This window comes from Chenopodium quinoa, unplaced genomic scaffold (genome assembly GCF_001683475.1).
Source record: "Chenopodium quinoa cultivar QQ74 unplaced genomic scaffold, ASM168347v1, whole genome shotgun sequence".
NCBI lineage: Eukaryota > Viridiplantae > Streptophyta > Magnoliopsida > Caryophyllales > Amaranthaceae > Chenopodium > Chenopodium quinoa.
This window is the reverse complement of record NW_018743021.1, coordinates 548,860-560,160: the sequence shown is the minus strand read 5'-3', so window position 1 is coordinate 560,160 and position 11,301 is coordinate 548,860. Positions and strand designations below refer to the sequence as shown.

Sequence of the window (11,301 nt, the reverse complement as noted above, 5' to 3'; positions counted from 1 at the left end):
GACGAAGGGATCCAAAGGAAACCGAAGCCCGTATTGCAATTGCCGAGTGTACACCCCTATATACCCAGGAGGGGGACGGTGAATCCTATCAGTCGGCGAGGGCATTCGGCACCAATGCCCATCCTCTTCAAAAATGCCATATTGCAACTCAATTTGCTCGGCAAACCGGTAGGTTTTGGCGTGCCGGACCCACCATGAGTATGGGGTATTTCTCACCATGGCGTCCTGGGCCTCGGCGTCCTGCCATTCAGCATGCCCAGGAAGCAGGTCCCAGAGCACAGGCGGCAAATCTTCAGCCTGCCCAGCCTGTTCTCTCTGCTCAGGTTGCTCCGCCTCGCCGGCCTCGGCGTCCTGCTGAGGCGGCGCGGCGTTTAAAGGAACTGCCGGAATCCCCCTTTCCGGGTCTTCACCGGCTCGTTCCCCGTTCCAAACGTCGGCGCGGTCACGGGGATCCCCAACCTGACCCCGTCGACCCGGCTGACGCCTCCTTTCTCGAGCCATAATCAAATTCAGAGAAGGAAGGAAGGGAGAAGAAGAATTTCCCTAAAAAAGGCAAGAAAATCGAAAAAGCTCGAGGAAAATTACCTTCAAATTGGCCGGAATACGCCGGTCAAACCAGTGGAAGCAATGGATTTGAGTATCGAACTCGGATTCGAGGAGGGTACGCTGGAAATTCGGAGCGAAGATGGGTTTGCGCGAGAATTTGAGTGTAAGTTGGTGAAGAAATGAGGTTGAAATGCGAATCAGGCCTTATAATTCCAGGAAGGAGAATCCCAAAGGTCGAAAAGTTCAAATTTCTCTTAAATGCCTCCTTAATTAACCGTTAAACACTCTCTCTCTCTCTTGATTAACCGCCCACTATCCACTCCACTTCCTGTTAATTATCCAAATTACAGTTATTTAATTAATAACTGTTTAAAAATTTAAATCTTTTGATTTAATTAAATCATTTACTTCCCTCCATTTCTTATTGGATTCAAACCCGACCCGTCATCCTTCCAAATCGGGTCTGGGGGGCAAGTTGTTTGGGTCCAATTTATCTAATTGGGCCTAGTCATGTATTTGGGTCCAATTATCTTATTGGGCCTGGTCACTAAATGACTCCATATTCCAAGGTCAAGGCCCGAGCCTCCAATCAAGCCGAGTCAACCAAGAGTCCTTTGGTCCGAATTGCCATGGTCAGCCCATGACTATTTAAAGGCCCAATTACTCTCCTCTCATCATGTGCAAAGGTATAAAAGCCTTCAATTCATTCATTGGTAGATTAACACACAAAAGCCTCAAGCACTAAATCTCTTGCATAGCTTTCTCTCTCTAAACACTGTTTGACTTCGGCATCGGAGGTGTTTTGGGTGTTTTTGTCCCTCGGGAGAGTTACAACACGAAGACTGATCCGGGGTGAGCTATACCTGCAAAACAAACGGAGACACCAGTTGGGTGGTGCTCCGCCTCCGACGCACAAGTTAGAAACTTAAAGGGAGAAAAAGGTGCGGAAATTTAGGTGGGGATCTGCTCGGATTTTTCCGAGCTCCGGATGTCTCTATCAAAGAGTAATTGTGTAATAAATGATAAAAACAAGTCCTTAAAATGAGGGACATCTCCCTATTTATAGGGTCTTTGGGAATAGTGCCCCTGATTAGGTTACTGAACCCTAATCATTGGTGGGCTGCGCCGTTTGGCGGCATTCTCGGGATTTGGGCCTGAAGGCCGCCTTTTCCCTTAATTTCGGGAATGACACGTGTCGAGCAGGGATTGTTCCATTTTAGACCAATCTGGGGCTGACACGTGTCACCTTCTGATTGGGCCACGTGGCAGGGTAAAATCACCCTAAACATTTGCCCCTCACAGATGTGACGTGGCACGCCACGTGGCATCTGTGACACATGTCACGCTCCGGCTGGCGGTAATTTTACCGTTATAGAGTAACCGTTCATCTTCCGGGAAAATTACGGAAATGCCCCCAAATTTACCCTCTATATATAGCCGTTTTACCCTCATAATTTTGTACGTTTACAAAAATTTTCTAGAGAGAAACTTCGAGAGAGCAGAAGACATCCGTTTTAGTCAGGCGCGAGCAAGAAACTTTGTTCTTCCGCAACCCAGCCGGACCCGCCTTCCTTCAGATATCAAATCCAAAGGTACCGTCTCTGTCTCTCTCACCTCTTTTCTTTTTTTCACCGTTTGTACATATTTCTTGCAATAAATGGATGCATCACCAACACACACGACACAGCCTAGGTTAGAGTCCAGCCGATCACCAGGGACGACTGAGTCTAGGACTGGGAGTGCCGGCTCGGGGTGTTGGGACCACCCTTTGCCATGGATTCCGACCAGTTATGTGTCTGTGCAGGACACCATGGCTCGGACAATGCAGACGGCCACTGATCCGAATTATAGAAGCGAAGGCTCAGACGGCCAAACGCCTGAGGGAGAATCGTCTGGTCAGGGAGACCAGACAGCTCTGGAGAGATCCCCTCCGCGCGCCCCTTCAACCCCTGCTGACTCTTTCTTGGAAGAGTGTGACCAAGGCGGCGACGAGGCCGCCTCTGCCCCCATGGACCAAAGCGAGGGGGAGACGGAGAGCGACAGCTCCGCCTCTACCTCCGAGAGCACCGATGACTTGCCCCCTCTTCCGGATAGCGAGGAGGAAGAAAGGAAAAAGTGGAATGAGAAGGACGATCCCTTCAGCATCCACGTCTCCTCCAAGGACCGAATCCAGATGGGGGAGAACTTAGAGAACTTTAAGAAAATGCACCCGCTTGGAGACGGGTATAAGATTCGGGTGCCGCCTGAGCTGGGCACCATCGCTTGGGGGGATGATCAAGAGAACGCCAACAGCTATTTTGGCTGTTATGAGGCGGCGTTCAAGGCCGGCCTTCGCTTCCCCCTTCACCAGGCGGTGAAGGCAATTTTGAGAGGCTACGGCCTTGGGGTCTGGCAACTTACCCCCAACTCCTGGACCAACATTCTGGGGTATGTTGCCGCCTGCGAGTTCCAAGGGCTTAACCCCGGCTGGGAGGCCTTTGCAAGCATGCATTATCTCAGCAGAAGCCCAGGCGGCTGGAGGGCGTGGTATACTCTAACCACACAGCCGCAATACATGATGACCTTGGACAAGGTCTCCAAGTTCGATGGCTGGAAGCACAGGTTCTACCTGATGTCAGCCCCAACCAGACGGGAAAATTATGAATTCCGTCTGTATAATAAGAATCCCGACTTGTTGGGCAGGAAGTGTGCTCTTCCCCGGATCCCAGAGGAAGACTTTGACAAAATAATCGAGGCAGACTTTTTCGGCCTCACAGACGCAACTCTGTCAACCGGGGAAACAATAAAAGTTCCTAAGAATTGGATTACCAAGAGCGCCTGGTTCAGGGATGAATGTTTCCTAGCTGCCTACGGGCTAGGGCACATGTTTAATAAACGTATGCGCCTGGGTTCACACCGTCTGTAGTATTTTTCTATCGGAATTGATTTATGATCAATTTCTTTCTTTTTTGCAGAAGAAGCGCTAAACATGTTGTAGTCGGAGAAAACTCCCAAGCGGTCTTCTGCGACCATCCGCAAAGATCTTGCGAAGAAAGCTGCGGCCGAGCTCAGGGCCAAGGTATTGATCGCCTGACCCTGTCTTAAGTTTATTTTATAAATTGTCTTGCCCGGATACTAACCTTTACTTGTGTATTTTCACAGGGGGGAGAAGTTGGGAAATCGTTTGAGAAGAATCTCAGACGGGCTAGAGAGGAGGCCCCAGCCGTTCTCAATAAAATAAAAAAGTCCACCTCTGCGTCAACTCCTGGCGCCTCAGCCGAGCTAAGACGATGCGGGTAGCGGGGCGGCTCGAGAAGGTAGGCGGAAGCGTGTGCCTTGATCTTGTCAACCCCTTATCAGCAGCCGCGGGGTTCACCACGCCTGCAAGCGTTTCCCGCTTGGCCGGCTCTGAAGGTAAGAACCCTTTTGAATCCCCGCTTGAGCTGGGGTGGCCTTTACGGGTGAAATCCCACTCCCAACAGACATCATCCTCAGACGGTCGGCAACAGATAGGTGCTGCCTTAGTTTCGCACTCATCACGTGTTGATTGTGGTGCAGATCAATCTCCCCGCTGGCCAGACGTCCAGAAGCACGCCAAGGCCATGCTGGATGCCGTCCGGAAGAGGGATAAGGACAATATCCCTGGGATAGAGACGTTGAATCTTGAACACATTTTATCCCTTCTGGCTGAGGTAAGAAACTTGTCAATTCAATGTTATTTTTTCCAAGTAGTTATCCTGCCTGTAATTCTTATACCGCCTGCTTTTGCAGGCCATGCTACGGGTGGACGGGCTCAAACGTCCTTATTCCCGCAAACGGGAAGAGGTAAAAAGGGACAAGAAGTCCGCCATAGACGCTGATAATATTGCTTTACACTCGACTATCGTAAATGAACTTGAAACTAAAGCAATAATTATAACACAGGCGTCTAAAATCCAGCAGCTGGAGCTAGATCTGAAGGCGGCCGACCAGCGGGCAACGGATGCTGAGACGGCCAAGAAGGGGGCGGAGGAGGCCCAGAAGAAGGCAGACGAGAGCGCCAAGCAGGCTGATGAGGCGCTCAAGAAGGCCCAGGCGGACCTTGGCAAACTGAAAGCCAAGGTTGAGAGGCTGGAGAAGGATGCTGCTCAAGCTCTGAAAAACTTTGCAACAACCCTGGAGGCGGAGCAAAACCGCCTTGTTGCTGATAGTGATGCTGACAACGACGCCCGTATGAAGATTGCTTAGGCTGCCTTGTACCCAGAAGCTGATTATAGCATCTGGGCAATGGCAAACAGCTATGCCGAGTACGTGGTGTACTTGAGAGAGCAAGGTGAGCCAGAGCCTGCCTCCTTTGAAGCCTGGCTCAGCAACAGTGAGCCAACCGCGCCTGAGCTTCCTGGTCCCGGTGAAGCGCACTAAATTCCCTCAGATGATGAGAAGGGGGAGAACCAGGAGGCTCCCTCCGTAAGCCAGAAGTGACCCCTCAGCGGCAGTATGCCAGTTTGCTTTTTTAATTTTTATTCAGCGGCTGTATGCCAAAACTTGCTTTTTCCGGCCTTCGTGCCGAGTATTTGTGTTTTTACCGGCTATGGAGCCGGGTTAATTAACAATTTCTTTCTCCCGGACGGGGTCCGGTTAACATTTGATCCATTACAACCATTTTGTTGGATGGACTTTTATGAATTGCACTGACTAGGTCGGTTTTGATCATTTAGCATTTGAATTTTTGTTTTTTGCAAATTTTAATTTTTGCCTAACTTATCGAAAGCATGCGGCGATTTCTTCCCTAACTTATCAAAAGCATGCGGCGATTTCTTGCCTAACTAATCAGTAGTCCGGCTGTCCTTGCCCCTAGACGGCTGTGTGATTGGTTTCAATTGGAGCTGGTTGATTGACTTGGAAACGTCTGATGCTGCAAAGAGCATGATATGTTTGTAAGTCAATCAATCATAGTAGTGATTGCCCCAAATGAGGGGTGTCGCCGGACGCCTTTGTCCATGTTGGGACAGGCGATTTTATAAAAATAGCAACCATCCGGCCATTTTAGCCTCTGGTCCTTTTTGAGACCGGTTGTGTAGCCACTAAACGTTTTTGTGCTTAGTTTCTTAATCAGTGTTGAATTTACACTAAGTATCGAACTTAGTTTTTTTTTTTTTTAAGCATACGAGTCTGTCTGGGTAATATCTAGACGGACAGACAAATATTTGATCATACTAAGTATCAAACTTAGTTAGATAAATGGAGAATCCGTCTGAGTATTACCCAGGTGGATAGTATCATTCTAAGTATCAAACTTAGTTAGATAAATGGAGAATTCGTCTGAGTATTACCCAGGCGGATAATCAAGCAGTTGAATAAACAAAATCAAACTTAAATAAACAAGAGATCCGAGTATTACCCAGGCGGACTAACAAATGAAACCTTCACTAAGTATCGAACTTAGTTAGGTAAATGAGGAATCCGCCTGGATATTACCCGGATGGATAATCAAACGATAATTTTGCAAACAAAGTCTGAATCTTCATTAACTGACAATGTTTACAAAAAGTTTACATTCTCAGAAGTAGTACTTTTTTAGATTATCTACATTCCAAGTTCTAGGCAGGCGCCTTCCGTCTGGAGTTTCCAGGCGGTAGGTGCCGTCCCTTACTTCTTCATAGATCCGGTAGGGGCCTTCCCAATTTGAGGTTAGCTTTCCCCACTCATTGGCCCTACCGGTTGCCTCCATTTTTCGTAACACTAAGTCGTCAACTTTCAAGGGACGCTTGTGTACTTTTTTGTTGTAGGCTCTCGTCATTCTCAGACGGTAAATCTCATGACGCAAGGCGGCATTGCCCCTGCGTTCTGGGAGTGAATCCAATGCCAGGCGCATTGCTTCCCAGTTTGCCTCTTCATCATACAGCATGACTCTGAGAGTCGGCTCGTAATGTTCGATGGGAAAGACGGCTTCAGCACCGTAAACCATGAGAAATGGGGTTTCACCGGTTGCCCCTTTCGCTGTTGTCCGGATGGCCCACAGGACATGGATTAATTCTTCTGCCCATAAGCCACCAGCTCTTTCTATTTTCTTTTTAATGCCGTCTGAGATGAGTTTGTTAAAAGCTTCAACTTGGTCGTTTGCTTGGGGCCGGCCAACAGATGCGAAATAGCTTGAGATCCCCTGACCTCCCAACCAAGTTTTTAGCTGAGGCGTCTCAAACTGAGGACCATTATCAAAAACCATAGACATGGGTACCCCGTACCGGGTGATAATGTTCTTCCAAATGAAGGAAATTACGTCTGAGGTCTTGATGTTTTTAACCACCTCAGCCTCAACCCACTTGATGAAGTAATCCACAGCCACTAAGATATAGCGCTTTCCGCCTGGAGCAGGCGTGTAAGGACCTAGAATGTCCGTGCCCCATTTTGCAAACGGGATTGGGCTGTGGATGGCCGTCAGATCAGTAGCCGGACGGTGAATGAGTTTGCCAAATTTTTGGCACTTGTCACATTTCTTCACCAACTCCTTGGCGTCCGCCTCAAGAGTGGGCCAAAAGTAATGTCGTCTGGCTCTGACGGCTAGGGACCTGCCGCCTATGTGAGAGGCGCAGAATCCCGAGTGCAAGTCTTCGAGAATTTCTTTCCCCTTTTCTGGGGTGACACACTTCAACAAAGGCTTTAGAAACCCCGCCTTGAAGAGTTATCCATTTTTCAACTCGAATCTTGCAGCTCGCTTTTTCAGGATGGCTGCTTCTTGTGGCGAATCAGGAAGTCTGTCGTCTGAGAGATAGGCCCGGATGCCATCCATCCAGGTAGAGCTTCGGTCCAGAATTCCAACGGGATCCTCATAGATGCTTCTCTTTTCAAGAACTTCCCAGAAGACTAACCAAGGCGTATCATGGCAGGCGGAAGATGCCAGCTTTAACAATGCATCCGCCTGGTTGTTTTCCGACCTAGGCACCTGATTCAGCCGGAATTCCTCAAGTGCCTTGATCTCTTCTTTGACTGCCTGAAGATATTTAATCATAGCCGGATGAGTAGCCTCATAACTTCCCTCATACTGGCTAACAACCAATTGAGAATCAGAGTAGGCGTCAATTTTCATGGCCCCTGCCACCTTACACATGCGTATGCCGGCTAGCAGGGCTTCATATTCCGCCTCATTATTAGAGGCCTGAAACTTGAAGCGTAGTGCATATTCAAATCTGTCTCCTTCAGGAGACTCATAAATTACACCTGCACCACAGCCGTTCTTTGTAGAGCTCCCGTCTACGTACACTTTCCAAACCTGATCAAGATTATCCGGAGCCACCGGACGAGTCATTTCCACAATGAAGTCGGCAAACGCCTGACCTTTCACTGCCTTTCTTGGTTCGTAAGTGATTTCAAGGCTCCGCATTTCAATAGCCCATTTCAACATTCTCCCGGATGAGTTCAAGGTAGACATTGGCCGCTTGAGTGGCTGGTCCGTGTAAATCACCACCGGATGTGCCAAAAAGTAAGGCTTCAATTTTTTGAATGCCATATACAAAGCGAGGCCAAATTTTTCAACCATGGGGTACCGGAGTTCAGCATTTTTAAGAACATGGCTAATGAAGTAAACCGGGAGCTGCACGCCGTCTCGCTCAGCAAGGAGAACGGCACTGAGGGCATGGTCTGAGACGGCTAAATACATGTACAGCGTCTCCCTAAGCAAAGGACTGACCAACCTAGGCAGAGAATGTAAATGCTCTTTCAACCTCTGGAACGCCGCCTCAGCATCATCCCCCCATTCAAATCTGGTCTTCTTCCTGATTGCTTGGAAGAAGTATAGGCATTTGTCACCTGACCGGCTGAGGAACCTCCCCAGGGCGGCCAGACAACCGGTGAGTCTCTGAACTTCCTTAATAGAGCGGGGTGACTTCATGTCAATCACCGCCTGTATCTTTTCGGGGTTAGCCTCTATCCCCCTTTGATCAATCAGGAATCCGAGAAACTTCCCAGACTCAACACCGAAGACGCATTTCTTAGGATTTAACATAACCTTATGCCGCCTGAGGGTGGTGAATGTTTCTCGGAGATCAGCAAGGTGATCCGTCTGTAGCTTGGATTTGACTATCATGTCATCAATGTACGCCTCCACATTCCTCCCAATCTGATTAATGAAGACCGTATTAATCATCCGTTGGAAAGTGGCAGGCGCATTTTTCAAGCCAAACGGCATCACAGTATAACAAAATAGCCCCTGATCAGTGACGAAGGCCGTCTTCTCTTGATCTTTCTTCCACAGGGGTATCTGATGGAAGCCGGAGTAGGCATCCATAAAGCTCATCAAGGCGTGACCGGCTGTAGAATCGACCAGACTGTCAATCTTTGGAAGCGGATAACTATCCTTTGGACACGCCTTGTTGAGATCTGTATAATCAACACACATGCGCCAGGTCCCATTCGGTTTCTTAACGAGGACCACATTGGCCACCCAGTCGGGAAAATTACAAGGCCGAATGAACCTGGCGTCTAGCAGCTTTTTGACTTCGGCAGCTGCCGTCTGACTTCTTTCCTTGCCGTGGTTTCTTTTCTTTTGCCGGATGGGCTTCTTTTTGGGGTCCACGGCGAGTTTGTGGACAGCGAGATCCGGGCTGACGCCTGGCATCTCTTCCACTTCAAAGGCAAAGATGTCTTTGAATTCCTTCAGCAGAAGGTGCAAGTTTGCACCCAAAGTAGCATGAGCAACCGTCCCAACCTTAACGGTACGTTCTGGACAGCTGTTATCCAGAACGAGATCAATGCTTTCTCCAGTCGGTTGGGGACGGAGCTCATCTGACCGCTCACCGGTCAGTGATTGCTATTTTTTCTCCTTCTTCACCTCCACCAGCAGAGGATCCTTTCTTTTCTTTCCGGCTGCTGATGGGGCAGGAGCTGGGTCGGCATCCTTGACGTTGTCAAGGTCTATTGGTTCCTGACCGCCTGGGGCCATGGTATCTCGGACGGCTGAGAGATAACATTCTCGGGCCGTCTTCTGATACCCATTCAAGGAACCAACAGAGCCGTCATCCCTCTCATACTTGATGAGCATGAGGGAAGGGATAATTACTGCCTTGGCTACGTTGAGGGTTGGCCTGCCAAGAATGATGTTATAGGCGGTCAACTCCTTAACGACCAAGAATCTGACGACAATATGTCGTCCCTGGCCTTTCTCTCCCAGCCGGATGGGTAAATCAATTCTCCCGGCTGGGTAGACCATCCCACCCCCAAAACCAACCAAGGGGTGGGTGACCGGATGCATGCTGCTGACGTTGTATTTCAGCTTTTGCAAGCACCGGAGACTGATGATGTCTGATGAGCTGCCGGTGTCTATAAGGATTTGTCCAACCAGCTGATTGGCAACCTTACATTCAATGACCACCGGGTCATCATGCGGGCGGCGAACGCTGCCCCTATCCTTCTCAGTGATCAAGACGTCTGGGAAGAAGGAGCTGGCTTCCGCCTGCTCATCATCATCTTTGTCCATCTTTCGAAGATGGCTCTTGGTGCCCCGGATGGTAGGGCCACCACATGAGAACCCGCCTGCTATAGTGTAGACCGGCTCCTTATCGGTATCCGAGCTACTAGCAGGCTGGGGGTAGCCTTGGAGGACTGACCCTTATTTTTCTTTTTTGCCCCGGCTGGGGACTTAGAAATGTAGGACTTCAACAGCCCTTTGTCAGCCAGACGGTCCAACGCACGCTGAAGACTGAAGCAGTCATTGGTGTCATGGCCGACCTCCTCATGGAACTGACAGAATTTATTCTTGTTCCGTGACTGGACATAACTCTTCATAGGATTCGACTTCTCAATGGACAGCCGGTCCTTTACCTCCATGAAGATGGAGTTGCAATCTTTATTAAACTCGTACTTGGGGACGTACGGTTTAAATTCTTTCTTTTTAATCTGGGACAGCTGGTCAGAGTCAGTAACCGCCCAGACTTCTTTTCTTTTCTTGCTCTCTTCTTTGTTTTTAGTCGGCTGAGCTGACCGGCTGTCTTTCAGTTTGTCAGACTTCTTGGAGTCCGACTGGCTACCAGGCGAGCAGAGGTCGGTAGCTTGAATGTAGCTTTCCGCCTATCTCAGGGCCGCCTGTAGGGTGAAAGCCCCTTTTCTGACTAGGTCGAACTTAAAGGTCGACCCGTCTCTCAGGCCTTTAAAAAAGTCTGTAAAAGCTACCTCATCAGACAGTCCCTGAATCTGAATTCTGATCAGGTTGAACCGCCTGACATATGAGCGCAGCCCTTCTCTCTCTCCCTGCTTAACAGTGCTCAAATCAAGGCTTGTTTTCTTAGCAGGGATGTTCATTGAGAAGTTGGAAGCAAACAGGAAGGCAAGCTTCCTGAAGCTGTCTATGGACCCGGCTGGCAGGTTGCCAAACCATTGTTGGGCAATGCCCTTCAATGTAGCCGGAAAGCATCGACACCAAGTGGCATCATCCAACCCCTGCAGATACATGAGGTTGGTGTAAGCCATGAGGTGGTCTTCCGGATTGGTGGTACCATCATAGGTACCAACCAACACATTCTTAACCTTGGCCGGCTGAGCCGCCTCGGTTATCTCCCGAGTGAACGTAGAAGGTTGTTCACCCAGGCGCAGCAGGCGAAGCTGCCAGTCCAATGGCTGGACATTTGGATTCGCCGCCTGACCCCCAAAGAAGGCCGACTGCATGAAGTGAGGAGGATACTGCCCGTAATCCTAAGTAGGCACATACGGGACGGCTCCAATCATATGAGGGCCAGAATGGACGGTATTACCGCCTGTCTGGTTCTCATGCAAGGAGGGTGCACTCCCTGCAGAGATGTTGTTGAA

General features: G+C 49.3%; 1 protein-coding gene across 1 annotated transcript; it reads left to right on the top strand.

Annotated features, from left to right (window-relative positions):
- The first annotated feature begins 627 nt into the window (after positions 1 to 627).
- On the top strand, positions 628 to 4,752 carry LOC110730016 (protein TolA-like). Its single transcript, XM_021909797.1, has 3 exons — positions 628 to 717; positions 3,524 to 3,604; positions 4,450 to 4,752. The coding sequence occupies exons 1-3, from the start codon at positions 628 to 630 to the stop codon at positions 4,750 to 4,752; spliced, it is 474 nt and encodes a 157-aa protein (XP_021765489.1).
- The last annotated feature ends 6,549 nt before the right edge of the window (positions 4,753 to 11,301 follow it).

What these genes read in the sequence shown, in the direction of transcription:
- LOC110730016 (XM_021909797.1), top strand. Translation starts at nt 628, where the DNA reads ATGGATTTGAGTATCGAACTCGGATTCGAGGAGGGTACGCTGGAAATT. An exon ending in GAGAATTTGAGTGTAAGTTG is followed by an intron (nt 718 to 3,523) that starts GTGAAGAAATGA and finishes AACATGTTGTAG; the next exon opens with TCGGAGAAAACTCCCAAGCG. An exon ending in CGGCCGAGCTCAGGGCCAAG is followed by an intron (nt 3,605 to 4,449) that starts GTATTGATCGCC and finishes ATTATAACACAG; the next exon opens with GCGTCTAAAATCCAGCAGCT.